General features: G+C 52.4%; 2 protein-coding genes across 4 annotated transcripts in view; both read left to right on the forward strand.

The window, feature by feature from the left end:
- SLC7A8 (solute carrier family 7 member 8) overlaps positions 1-5,637 on the forward strand; it is a 58,894-nt gene extending 53,257 nt beyond the window's left edge. For all 3 annotated transcript variants that reach the window (XM_012466912.2, XM_012466904.3, XM_012466921.2), the window contains 3 exons: positions 1,163-1,312; positions 2,761-2,938; positions 3,597-5,637. In XM_012466912.2, the coding sequence (XP_012322335.1) occupies positions 1,163-1,312; positions 2,761-2,938; positions 3,597-3,763 (495 nt within the window). In that variant the 3' untranslated portion in view covers positions 3,764-5,637. The remainder of the gene's footprint in view (positions 1-1,162; positions 1,313-2,760; positions 2,939-3,596) is intronic.
- A 5,700-nt stretch (positions 5,638-11,337) lies between these two features.
- On the forward strand, positions 11,338-13,465 carry CEBPE (CCAAT enhancer binding protein epsilon). The gene is made up of 2 exons (XM_012466944.2): positions 11,338-12,159; positions 12,948-13,465. The coding sequence occupies exons 1-2, from the start codon at positions 11,650-11,652 to the stop codon at positions 13,281-13,283; spliced, it is 846 nt and encodes a 281-aa protein (XP_012322367.1). The 5' UTR covers positions 11,338-11,649; the 3' UTR covers positions 13,284-13,465.
- The last annotated feature ends 507 nt before the right edge of the window (positions 13,466-13,972 follow it).

Below are 13,972 nucleotides of genomic sequence, written 5' to 3' on the forward strand. Positions count from 1 at the left end.
GAAATGAACTTAGTGTTAAGGGTCCACCAAATAATAAAAGTCACAGAGGAAGACTGATAAACTGAAAATTGTGAAAAGGAAACTTGGGACAGGAAAGAGATGGGAGTAAAATGTCCCCAGAGTAGAATCATTTAGACAGAGCTAAAGGAAGGAACAAAGACTTGTCCCCATAGTCTTTTAAGTTATTTTTATTTTCCTTCTGGACCCTGAATAAAACACTAAAAATGACTTTGGTCCACTGGCAAAGCAGTTAGAAATGAAAATAACAGAGCTCTTGGGGGTCAAGAGCATTGTGCAGCATTGGGGGAATTGCAGAATGTGCAGATGCAGGATGAAGGTCACCTTGCCTGGCTGGTTGTGGAAGGTGGCTGGAGAAGACAGTACTCCCAGTGGGACACACACTTTTTTTTTTTTTCCAGTTAGAGCTATTGGTGCAGTAGAAGGCAGAGGCCACAAGAACCATCTCGATTATTTTAACTCTCGGCTTTCACAGGAGAACAGAATCTGTTGTTGACCTTCACAAGTTATCAGAAGGGAGAAGCGTGGTTCCAGGAGAGCCACAGGGATGATTTTGAAATTGGAAAATGGACTCTGTCAAGAAAACCTCATAGGGATGTTATGAGGGTTAAATGAGTTAATCTTTGCAGAATGCTAAAAAAATAGGGACCTGGCACACACTAAGTGCTATGTAACCAGTTTTGAAATTAATAAAGAAAAGGAAGGAAGAAAAATAGATGACTCAGCCAGGAGAAAAGGATGAGGGCAAGAATAAAGCCTTAATCTGCTGTTAACAATCTTCCCTAAGGGATTTTAAAAAATGAAGTTTGCTTGAGCTATAAAAATGAGATGGGGGCTGACGCCGAGCCAGGTAATACCAGTGTGGCCAGTCTGGCTGCTTATGGCCAGTATCCATTCTGATTGGTTAGTGCCTGTACCATACCAGTGGTTAAATATTTGGATTATCACCCCTGTAATAAGAACTTCCTAGCAATAAAGGTGTTGTAACATCCTGAGTTACTAGGGGAGGTTGTAAAGTCTCCATTTCGAAGCATCCATTATACAATGGCATCGTCTGCCTGGAGGCTGGGGGACAGCCCCTAATCTATAATACCAGTCTCTGAATATCTTTCTGATCACTGATGAGCTCCTCCCACTTCCCCAGTGCATCTCCACCCTGCTGATGCTGGTCACCAGTGACATGTACACACTCATCAATTATGTGGGCTTCATCAACTACCTCTTCTATGGGGTCACGGTTGCTGGACAGATAGTCCTTCGCTGGAAGAAGCCTGATATCCCCCGCCCCATCAAGGTGAGAGAACCTCCCTTTGGGGTCCACTCCCCTTCCTCTGTGGTTCTAGCTGCAGCTCAGATTTTTAAATCACCTCTGTTCTTAGCTGCTGACCACATACCATCATCTCAGATGGTAGCAGATCCTTTGGGAAGCAAGGGCCATGTGTGAATGGGACCACAATTTCCATTCTCCACTGGGGATGAGACCAGAGCAGACTGCAGCTGGGGAATAAGTCAGAACAAATGTTACTTTCATCATGTCATTCCTTTGTTTCCTACCAGTCTAAGCCTTAAACTCCAGCTGATTTTTCAAGCTCTCTTACCTCCCCAGCACTTCTTCCCTGTCCCTCCAGATAGCTGGGTTCACTCTGTGCTACGTCTCCATCCCAGAATAAGTTTCCTCTTCCCATCTGCCCATCTAAATTTAATCGTTTTCCAAATGGGCCTCAAGTACTTCCTCTTCAATGAAGTTTTCCAGTCCACTGCAACCTTCCATGATCTTCCCTTTTTAAACTCCCACAGTCCTACACATAGTAGGGTGCTCAGTGAACCTAATATTGCTACAAGATATAACTCTATGATAGGAATTAGTGGGATTGCATAGAACAAGACATGTTAAAGCATTATGAGTTCTACAAATTAGAAGAATAGAGTGTACTCTGGAGCTATTTGAACAATCCTATTGTAGAAACAGTGACTAGATGCTTCTAGATTCTTCCAGCTGAAAAATCAAAGGCTCTCTAAATCTGTCAGTTCCTCACTGGCATTTCCACCGCCATTTTCTACTCTCACTCTTAGAAAACCTGCTAGAGGGAAGAGGAGGTAGAATAACCCCATGTCCCCATCACATACATCTCTTCTCAGTGAGGAAGACAAGGAAGAGAAAGCAGCCAAATCAGGACTGCCCCTGGAGCCATGAAGAGGAGACTCTCAGGAACTCCCAACATGTGGCCCATAAGGGGCTGGCATTTGCCATGCTCTGCCCACATAAGGGCCCTGCATAGAAGTGGGTGAGGAGCAGGGAGCCTGAGTGACTTGGATCGTCTCCTCCCTGCACCTTGTGCATTGCTACACCTCCCCTCCACCCTAGGACCTCAGCAGATACACACCCTGTACCAGCAAGCTTCTCCATCTCTATGGGCTTCTCTGGCTGCCCCGGGCACATGACATGCATGATGAGACCTTGTCTAATCACACTCGGGAGCGAGGACATGGGCAAGGAGGATCCTTTCCTCGTTAGCCCCTCCCCATCCTCTTCCCGTCTGACCACCCATGTTCATCAACATTTGTTGATATAGCCCCTGCCCTATCAGGGATGGGTGTGGGAGCCACAGAGCTGAAGGAAGTCCAGCCTTTTCCCTTGAGGATGTGTCTCTGTGGGTGAAGAAGAGAGAGAATGCCCCAGTCCCTAGTCCTGGGGGCCACGGGGCCTACACCATTCACATGCCTCATGCCTCTGCTCCACAGATCAACCTGCTGTTCCCCATCATCTACTTGCTGTTCTGGGCCTTCCTGCTGGTCTTCAGCCTCTGGTCGGAGCCTGTGGTGTGTGGCATTGGCCTGGCCATCATGCTGACAGGAGTGCCTGTCTATTTCCTCGGTGTTTACTGGCAACACAAGCCCAAGTGCTTCAGTGACTTCATTGGTGAGTTGTTGGAGGCCCTGGCTGGCTTGAGGGCTTCCTGGTCTGGAATACAGTGGTCAGTGATGGGGCAGGGGAGCCTCCAGGGTCAGGAGGCCTAGGCTCGCCTTCTCCTCAGTCCACAGAGCTCTGGAGAAGCCCAGAGCAGGGGAAGCAGATGCCTTTTCCCAGAGACCACTTAGGGAGGAGAACAGCTGGCATTTCTACACAGACCTTAGACCTGCAAGAATTGGCAACCTGGGCTGGGCACAGTGGCTCACGCCTGTAATCCCAACACTCTGGGAGGCTGAGACAGAGGATCACTTGAGACCAGCCTGAGCAATATCGCAAGAACCCACCTCTATTATTACAAATTTTTAAATAAAATAGGCAACCTGTCAGCCATCCTGAGAGCTGCTCCAGGCTGGGTGGAGACCAGCGGAGACTCTGGACTTGGGGGTCAGTGGGCACAGGGAAGGTGGAAGACTGGGGCCTTCATGAGGAAAGAGCAGCTGATAGAAGATGCAAGAGGCAGACCAGGTGGCAAGGATTCCCCTCAAGGCACTGACTGCTCTGAGGAGGCAGAATCTGGGGCGGGAAAGCTGGGAAGGGCCAGGGCTGTTTGGCCGGGTTGGTGGGATGCTCAGCATTGGCCTGGTTTCTGTGTGATCTCCTCCCACAGAGCTGCTAACCCTGGTGAGCCAGAAGATGTGTGTGGTCGTGTACCCCGAGGCAGAGAGTGGCTCAGAGACAGAGGAGACTCATGAGGACATGGAGGAGCAGCAGCAGCCCATATACCAACCCACTCCCCACAAGGACAAGGACGTGGGGGGGCAGCCCCAGTCCTGAGGACCACCATCCCTCAGCTGGCTACTCCCTCCTTCCTCCCGCTTCCATCCTACCTCCCTGCCTGGGTCCCCCCAACACACATGAGTATACACACACCCCTTTCTCTACTTTCATCAGGCAGTGGTAGGACCTGGGTGTGAGTGGTAAGAAACTATAAACAAAAACTGACATTCGTACCCAAAGAACCAGCCTCTCACCCCAGGGCCCATGTCCTAGGCCCCACCCAGTGCAGCTCACGATCCCAGCTGCAGGAGGAGAGGGGAGATGCCAAGGATGGCCTGCAGGACCTCCCTCCGGGCCGCGCCCTCAGCTGCCTCATCAGGAACCGGAGCTCATTACTGCCTGTCTTCCCAGGGAGGCCCCCTTCAGAAAGGAGAGGCGGCCACAGGGGCTGCTTTGGGGAGGGACAGGCTCAAGCAATTCTGTCCCCATCAAGGGGTCTGCTGGAGAGACCCAAGACACTCTGTTCACCAGGGACCCAAAATCCAAGGGGATGTTTCCCTCTGCCCTCTGTCCTGCCCCTCCCCATCATACCTGCACCCACCCCAGCCTGGGCTCCCTGTCCAGAGTTCGCTTCCCCTCGGGACACCACCTCCCAGAGCTAAGGACCAAGGAGAAGAACGGCCCTGCCAGACCCGAGCCAGGCTGGTTGAGGAACATATTAAGAAAGGCTCAGATTGCAGAAACCCAGCCCTGCCCCTGCCCCTGCCTCCTGCATACTGCCCCCAACATGATGCCAAAGCTTCTAGAGGCCAGAAAGACTTCTGATTTTTAGTGTAGTGGGCATATCTCTCATGATGAAGCAACTCAGCAACTCCAACTCCCCGCCCACCCGGGGAAGGAGCAGTCACCTGCTATCCCTGCGGCCATGCCCTGCACACCCGCACAACCAGCACCGCCGTCCCCACCATGTCCTTTTCCTCTCTGGGCCTTGGCTCAGGACCGGGTGTGAAGGATCCCCAAGCCCTTCAGGCCTGAGATCGGAGCCAAATCAGCCTTAAGTCACCTCCCATCCAAGAACTGGGCCTAAAAATACTCCCCTATTTCTAACCCTCAAGACAGATCTGATATTAAATGCCTTCCTTGGGAGGAAGGGCGCTTGCCCCTCCCCAGAGGTACCCATTCCATACCCTGGGAGAGCGTTGGCTAAAAGCCAGTTCCTCTCCCATCAGTCCCCAACTCCAATAGCCCCTCCCTCTTTGCAGGTCTCAGGAGCAGGATGACAGGGCAGTGACAGCAGGGAGCCCACTCTGGAGGTCCTCAGAAAAGGCCCTCCTCTGTGGCAGGCGGCTTCTGACCTTTTCCTGAGCTCCCAAGGAAGGCCATGGAGTTTGCTGTGGGCCCTGCAGCCTCCCCATCCACTCCTGCTGCACTAAGCACTTAGGATCCTTTTATCACAAAACTCGATTCTCTCCCCAACCCCCAATGCTGTCTGCTTAAACTGGAATACACAGGCGCCCTTCCTGGCCCGGGTGCTGTCTCCCAGCTTCCCCGCCCAGCTTGCCCACCCCATAGTTGGTGAGATGCCGAGTTTGGTCTGAGTTGTGACCCCTTCAGAGTATGTGCCCGGCAGGCTAGGGCTGGCCCTGGAGGGTCAGGGGACCATCTTCTTGTTCCCTCTCTTCTCATTCCTCCAACTTCCTCCCCTCCTTCAATTATTATTTTTTTGTAAAGTTGATGCCTTACTTTTTGGAAAAATATTTTTGAAGCTGGTATTTCTATTTCTTTCGGATTTTTTAATGTAAGGTTGTTTTTGCGGGGTGGAATTAGAACCTTGATGATAATTTCTTTTGCTTGGTGTAGGTTTTAGAGATTTGTTTTGTGGAGAGGTTGTTTTTTTCTTTTGATGTAATAAAATTTAAAATGGAAATGAAGTTGGTGGTGTTGATGATTAAGTGGCCTTTTGAGACAGAGTCACCAGGCATTTCCTCTTAGGAGATCTTGCCAGGTTCCTTCCAGAATGACAGTCCTAAAAGCTCTCCATAGCTTCTAGCTATCCTAGGGACTCACATTCTAAACCAAAAACAACATCAAAAGACAACAGATTTACAGATCTCAGTTGTTTGCTGTAATTCTGGAATCAGGCAACACTTCCTTCCATGAAATAGAATCCATGTTCCAAAGAGCTGAGCAGAAGAGGTTGGCTTTACAGACGGGGAAGGGCTGAAGGAAGCTGGTTAGTCACTTTTCAAAGTTGCTTTTCTTGGCTGGGTGCACTGGCTCACTCCTGTAATCCCAGCACTTTGGGAGGCCGAGGAGGGAGGATCTCTTGAGCCCAGGAGTTTGAGACCAGCCTGGGCAACATAGCAAGACCTCGTCTGTATTTAAAAAAAAAAAAAAAAAAAAAAAAAAGCTGGGCATGGTGCTATGTGCCTGCAACCCCAGCTACTTGGGAGGCTGAGGCCAGAAGGAGGATGGGTTGAGCCTGGGAGGTCGAGGCTGCAGTGAGCCATGATTGCGCTACTGTACTCCAGCCTGGGCGGAAGAGCAAGCCCCTGCCTCAAAAACAAAACCAAGTTACTTTTCTTACAAGGTGGGGACAGAGAGACAGAACAATAGAAAAATAACTGATCAGTTAACATCAGGATTCTTCAGGCTACCTCGTTTTGTGTAAAGATTACAGAAGAGTAAACTTCATTATCATGCCCATTGAATATTGAAGCTGGCCTGTTTTAACTGGCTGTTGTTATGTTTTTCTCCTGATTTCTAGGAAGGTCAGATAACAACTTAGTTTAGATTTGGTGATGTGGAACTTTAGCGTGGGAAGTTTGGTCTGTGGGGGCGTACGGCAGGAGCTTAGACCGAAACCATGGCCTTCGGTAATTTTTTATTTAACAACACTTTCTTGTTCCTTCTTGGAGTCACGAAGTGTTACTGAGTTCCTGCTCTGTGCACCAGACTGACAACCTGCAGACTAACTGGGAAGAACTCAACTCTGCCCAGGGTGGGAACGTGGGCCAGGAAGAGACAGCACCCAGCCGAGCTGAGGGAGGCAAAGGCAGATGTCCTCCCAGAGCCTGGTCAGCAAAGGCTTCTCACACCAGCACAGTCTGAGCCAAGTCTGTGGAGACAGTCAGGTCCAAGGAGCTCGATGGGAAGGCCTGGGACATAAGGCTGGGTTCACTCAGCTGGGCAGAGCCATCTGAGAAGAAGAGTTAGCTCTAGGAGGAAGCCTAGGAGGACTATTGGGCTAGGACAGGGAAAAAGGAGGAAGTCATTAAGGTAAGTAAAAGTACTTCCTGGCGTTTGGGGCTAACTGCTAGAGGAAGTTGATGGGATTAGCCCCAGTCCTTGTTTTGTGTCCCTGTCTTTATGGGCTGCCCTCCTGGCCGCGTGTCCTGGGACAGCATCGTTGCAGAGCCAGCACTGCTGACAGATATAGGGCAGGGCGGGGGGAAGGGGGTGGTGGAGGGCAGCGGTGTTGAGACATCACCCTTCACCATCTGGAACACTGTGAGGACACAGGCAGGCAAGATGCCGCCACTCCTGGTCCTGGCCTGGCGCCAACACCCCTGCTCCAGACAGGCTGGAAGCTCGCCATTCAACAGGGACGCCCAGCTGGGAGGCTGGTCACTAAACTGCTTTGTGTCCTTGGGCAAGTCGCCTCACTCGCTTAGCATTTTGAGACAGATTGAGAGTTGGACCTAATCTCAAACAGTTCCTCAATCTTTCAACTTTAGGTTATCCCAAAAGGCAAAGGCCGGTCTTTCCCAGCCTCACATCTGCTCTTTGGGCCCCACTTCCCCAGCACACACACCTTTCCTCTCCCTGGACTGCCCCAGGCTCCTCCTTGTCGCCCCATGTGAGCAAGTCCTGTCCACACCCCTTCTCGCTCCATGGAGGCACTTGTCGCTCAGGACCACCCTCTCTTTCTGTGACACCTGCTGATCTTTTCAACCTGGTCAAATGGGCAAATGTGGGGCTCCTCCCCAGCAACAAGCATTTACGTTTAACCCAGGCGTTTCCTGTCCTAAGTTACTTTCATGCTAGGAATTTCACATGCTCTGACTTCATCGAATTTGGGAACATTCTGGAAGTCACTGAAATTGTAGCTGCTTCTGTATTCATTTATTAATGTGGTCACACAACAAACCTTTTTGTGACCATTCTGTCAAAGACTTTGTTATATGCTGTGGAAATAGCAAATTTTTTTCCTGATTTTTCTAAGTCAGCACAGACTTCAAATATTTTCTTCCATTGTCTCCGTAAGTATATTCAAGTGTGTCAATCTGCCTGTCCTTCATTTTAATTCAGGAAATATGGTTATTATAGTTGAAGAGGTCCAAAAGATGTGACCCTACCCTCAAAGAGCAAATAGTTGCCAGAGGAACGAAGCTAAGAGTCTGCACGACACACAAATGTGTGCGCTTCCTGGCTCCACGGACCACCCATGCCGCGTTGGGACCACTGCCTGTAGGCCTTCCTGCTGGGCTGTGAGCCCTACTAGCAAGGGCTAAACTAACACATCCCCAGACCCTGTGCAGTGCTTAGTACCCACGTGCTCAAAAATGCAAATCAAACTGACGCATCCCACCAGACACCAGGTAGCGTCTGTTTAGGAGACACAGATAAAACCACAATGAGAGGCCAGAGGAAGAGAAAGAGAGTCCACATTTACTGAGCCCAGTTGCATGATATACATTATCTTATTCACAATTTCATTAATCCTATGAAGGAGGTATTACTGCTGCCACTTCGCAAGAAAGATTAAGTAACTTGCCCAGACTCAGGGAGCTGGCCAGTGACAGAGGCCACGTTTGAGCCCAGTTCTCTCTAACCCTTCACAGCCATGCTCCTACCTTCCTACTGAGAAAGTCCTGCTTCACCAAGGGGGTGGCCCTGGAAGGAGGCCTGTTACAAAGTCATTGAGATAACAAACATGCATCATTTAGTTCATCCAAACAGGTAGTAACTGCAGTGGCAAAGGAAAAATGATCCTGCTGACCTGGGAGAGGGCTTCTTTTCCTCTCCTGAGCAAGAATCCCCCAGCTGCTGACTGGCACTGCCCTTCCAACACCTCCTCTTCCTGTCCAGAGCTCCCCTACCCTGCCCTGATATCCAAAGGCCTCCCTGCCCCAGCCAAACCCCTGTTACTGGGAAACACTGAGGTCAGCGTGCCAGCAACGTCAGCACTAGCCTGGAGGCCAGGGCAGAGATTCATCTCACCATGGCTGAAGCTGCTGACTTTCTCATTTCCTGCGGCTCTATTTGCATACCTCTCTTTCTCCTGTGCCCAGTTCACTAAGCTACTGATGCAGACTCCCCTGTCCCCATGGTGGCCAAATGAGGGCCAGGGTGGTTCTCTGAGTCACACAGCAGCCCCTTCCCATCCCTTCAGCCAGAGATGAACCAGGCATCCTCCTTGGATGACCTTGAGCAGCTCAGCCTCTCATGCTTGCTTTCCTTGTTTATAGAGCAGGAATAAAAATATTGTCTGCCTTGCCTACCTTCCTGCATAACTCACAGGGAAAGAGCATGAAAAAGTGTATGTTCGAGGATTGAAACAGCATTAATTTATCAGAAAGCACAAGGCCTATTCATTATCATAATTTCAAAGTAGGGGAAGGGACAGAATTTCTCCTCATGGAGACAAGGCCCTGGACCCAGGCTGCCCATTCTCCTTCTAACTGCACTGCAAGCCCCCATCCCAGCCATGTTTCCTCTTCTTCCTTCCAGATGCCTGGCAGCAGCTTGCAGAGGCTGCCCTCTGCTGTCCACCTGAGTCTGGACCTCAGCTACCCTCCAAGTCCAAAATTTTGGGGCCAATATTGCCACCTGGTGGTCAACAGAAGTGCTGCCACCAAACTGAGAGCTCAGCTTTGAAATGGAGAAATCCCCCCTAATTCCTGAGATCCGTCTCTGGGATGCACACAGGCCTCCCCACACCAGGTCTTTGTGCTTTCAGAGAAAGCATATCTGGCCACGTCTCAAGTCATGCAGAGAGCATCTGGGATAGTTGTGGGGGTAGGAAGGATGGAAGGAATATGCTAACCAGAATACACATTTTTAATATTTTAATGTCCAATGCCACACATATCCTCTCTGCAGTTGTCCCACTGTGCCCCACTCACAGTGACCCAGCCCTTGTTGGTCCCAACTTACGAAAACTTCTGGCCCCCCTGGGGCACCCATAGCACTTGCTGGTCATAAAACAGCCAGAAACTGCCGGGTATGGTGGCTCACGCCTGTGATCCCAGGACTTTGGGAGGCTGAGGTGAGCAGATCACAAGGTCAGGTGTTCAAGACCAGCCTGGCCAACATGGTGAAACCCCATCTCTACTAAAAATACAAAAATTAGCCAGATGTGGTGGCACGTGCTTGTAATCCCAGCTTCTTGGGAGGCTGAGGCAGGAGAATCGTTTGAACCCGGGAGGCAGAGGTTGCAGTGAGCCGAAATCGTGCCATTGCACTCCAGCCTATGTGACAGAGCGAGACTCCATCTCAAATAAAAATATTTTTTTAAAAAGCCAGTAACACATTTCTATGTGTCCTTTTTTTTTTTTCCCACTGGACCTACAATCCCTTTGGGAGATGAAATTCAATAGGTAAAAGCAGGGCCACAGCAGGTGTCTCTGAAAGGAGGTAGCGGGGAGTTCCCACAGGAAAGAGAAAAGGGAAGAGGGGAGCCAGCACAGAACCAAGAATTGCAGAGAGGGAGCCATGGGCTTCTCCTGGAGACCCTAAAACAGAGCCCCAGGAAGAGGTGATGACATAAGAGGCTTCTCAAACCTCACAAGAGGAAGTAGACCCAAGAGACACACACTGGAGGTCAGAGAGTGGCCATGCAAAAGGAAAGACAGCAAACGAGCTGCAGCAAGCTCCTCAGCCCTGCAGCTCAGGGTACAGGAAACCAGAGGCAGAGCCTCAGGCCCAGGGTGAGGGGCAAAGCGCCAGCCTGAGCCTCTTGCAGCATAGAGCAGCTGGAAGAGAGAAGTGCTAGAGCCACCAGAGGATTACGGCTGTCTGTTCCGAGGGCAGCAGCCTGCCTGGGTCTGGGGTGCAAGGCCCAAGTCCTGACCAGGTGCTTCAGCCAAGCCCAGGGAGTTAGGGACTGTGCCAGGTGGCTAGAGGTAGCCAGGGCTGGAAACACGAATGTTTGGGCTACTGCACAGCCACTGCAAAAACCAAGCAAATGAGCATACTCTGGAGCACCACACAGCCTCCCATGCATGGCTTGTTCCTAGGACCTGTCACTGCTCCCTAGACCCCTCAAAAAACAGCCCCTGGCCCACACCCAGAGAATGATCTGGAGGTGGGGCTACAAAAGAAACTGTCTCTTGCGGGTAGGTGGAGCCCAGCAGCGGGGGAGACCCAGAGGAAGACGTGTCGAGGGAGGAGCTGAGACCCATCTGGGGGTCGGCACTGGAAGAGGGCTTTCTCTCTTCACTCTAACTTGGAAACTCCTCTGCACAGAACTTTATCGAAGTTAGAGGGAGGAGGACGCTCAGAGTAGGGTGTTGCCCTCAGCAAGGATTTGGAGTCCCCTGGGAAGCATCAGCTTCGGGCATCTCCAGAACCCTGGCTTGGACCCTGACCAAGGAGTGTCCCCAACTGTGGAACAGACCAGGAGTCACCTTTCTCTAAGGCTGACATCTCTCCCTCTAGGGTGTGTCCTGCCCCTCCCTGAGTCACCCCAAGGAGAGAGAGGGGAAAAAAGGGAAGAGAAGAGAGGCATTGACTACAGAGGAAGGAAAAGAAAGCAGAGCAGAGGGTGGAGAGAGGCCACACAGGAGTGGGTGACAGGAGACTGCAGAGGGCAGGTCTAGGGCAGGAGGTAGAGAGAGGGCAGGCCCAGGGCAGGAGGAGGTAGAGAGAGGGCAGCCCAAGCACCCCAAGGGGTGCCTCGAGAGCAGGCGGGGGCGGGGAGCCAAGGGGGCGGGCCGGCCATGTCCCACGGGACCTACTACGAGTGTGAGCCCCGGGGTGGCCAGCAGCCACTTGAGTTCTCAGGGGGCCGAGCCGGGCCCGGGGAGCTGGGGGACATGTGTGAGCATGAGGCCTCCATTGACCTCTCCGCCTACATCGAGTCTGGGGAAGAACAGCTTCTCTCCGATCTCTTTGCCGTGAAGCCAGCGCCTGAGGCCAGAGGCCTCAAGGGCCCCGGAACCCCTGCCTTCCCCCACTACCTGCCGCCTGACCCTCGGCCCTTTGCCTACCCCCCACATACCTTCAGCCCAGACAGGAAGGCGCTGGGGCCTGGCATCTACAGCAGCCCAGGGAGCTACGACCCCAGGGCAGTGGCGGTGAAGGAGGAGCCCCGGGGGCCTGAGGGCAGCCGAGCCGCCAGCCGAGGCAGTTACAATCCCCTGCAGTACCAAGTGGCACACTGTGGGCAGACAGCCATGCACCTGCCCCCAACCCTGGGAGCACCCGGCCAGCCTCTGCGCATTCTCAAGGTAAGAGCGGGCCAGCCCTCCTCCCTCCTGCCCGGGGCTGGAGAGACTGCTGTGGACGGACCCTGTGCCCCTGCTCACGCTGCTAAGTCTGGGCTTGGTGCCACCCTGAACCCCACTATGTCCCAAAGCCCCTGTGGCAAGCTGACCTACCTTGATCTCAGGCACCCCTGCCCCATCGTCAGCCTCTCTGCTGCTTACCATGCCCCCTCCTCTTGCTTCTCCGCCGCCTGCTTCTGTAAGAAATGTCTGCTGGCCATAGAACAGGAGATTCAAGACAGATTGAGGGAAAGTGTCCTCAGCAAGTGTGAGAACATTGGCTGGGTGCGGTGGCTCATGCCTGTAATCCCAGCGCTTTGGGAGGCCAAAGCAGGAGGGCTGCTTAAGGCCAGGAGTTGGAGACCAGCCTGGGCAACATAGCAAGACTCTATCTTTACAAGAAAAGAAAGAAAGAGGGAAAGAAAGAAAGAAGGAAAGAAAGAGAGAGTGAAAGAGAAAGAGAGAGAGAGAAAGAAAAAGAAAGAGAGAGAGAGAAAGAGAAAAAGAAAGAAAGAGAGAAAAGAGAACATGAAAGGGAGTTTTGGTCTCAAGCAGAGGACCCTGTGCATCTGAGTTACTACCTCTTACAAGCAGGGCGATGATGGTTTTGACCTGAGAGACAGGAGCTGGCTCTGAGTCCTGTTTTCCTCGGATGTAGCAAACGTGCCCTGGCTGCGGAGATTCCCACCCCGCCTCCACTCTGCCTCCTGGCCAGCCCTCACCTCTCTGTGTCTCTGTGCCTTCCCCTCCAGGCCCCTTTGGCCACCGCCGCACCCCCCTGCAGCCCCATCCTGAAGGCGCCATCCCCAGCTGGTCCCTTACACAAGGGCAAGAAGGCGGTGAACAAAGACAGTCTGGAGTACCGGCTGAGGCGGGAGCGCAACAACATCGCCGTGCGCAAGAGCCGGGACAAGGCCAAGAGGCGCATCCTGGAGACGCAGCAGAAGGTGCTGGAGTACATGGCAGAGAACGAGCGCCTCCGCAGCCGTGTGGAGCAGCTCACCCAGGAGCTAGACACCCTCCGCAACCTCTTCCGCCAGATCCCTGAGGCAGCCAACCTCATCAAAGGCGTGGGGGGCTGCAGCTGAGCCTGGCTGGTGGACTGTGGGCACAAGGCTCCCTTGCCCAGCCTGACTCTGGGAACCCCCATCCTGCTGGGGTCCTAGAACCCTGAGACATAGACCACGGACAAATGGCAACCAGGATGGCAAGGAAGGGCAGGACCCAGCATAATGATGATGTGGCTGAATAAAGTTGCGCTGTGATTGGGTGTTGGGGCTGTTGGCTGTGTGTGGGGGGTGAGGGGCATGGAGTCTGTGGGGGGGGCATGGAGTGTGCGTGGGGAGACATGGAGTGTGCGTGTGTGTGTGTGTGTGTGTGTGTGTGTGGCATGGAGGACCCTGGGACCAGAATGCATGTGGCCAGGTCTGCACCTCTTGTTTCCATGCCCAAATGGACATGTGGAAACATAGACATGCTGTCTGCACTCCACCCCCAACACACCACACAGCCAGGCCATGTATCTGTCACTCTGCTCTTCTCTCCCTGACATCCCCATCACCCTCTTCTGTGAGCTGAAAGCACACCACAGGACTTGCAGCAACCTCTGTATGCTCTGCTGACAGATTTGCAGCTTGTAGGGAGATCCTGGCACCACAGTCCCTCAGGCGCAGGCCTGCTGGTCCCAGGCTCACTCTCTCTTACTTTGAGAAATGGGTCTAGAAGCTCCTGCCCCAGGTGACCATGGGAAAATTCCTGATGGCTCTGCCATATTTAT

The sequence above is a fragment of the Aotus nancymaae genome, unplaced genomic scaffold (assembly GCF_030222135.1).
Source record: "Aotus nancymaae isolate 86718 unplaced genomic scaffold, 86718_ANA_hifiasm-v0.15.2.pri h1tg000011l, whole genome shotgun sequence".
In the NCBI taxonomy this organism is placed as follows: domain Eukaryota; kingdom Metazoa; phylum Chordata; class Mammalia; order Primates; family Aotidae; genus Aotus; species Aotus nancymaae.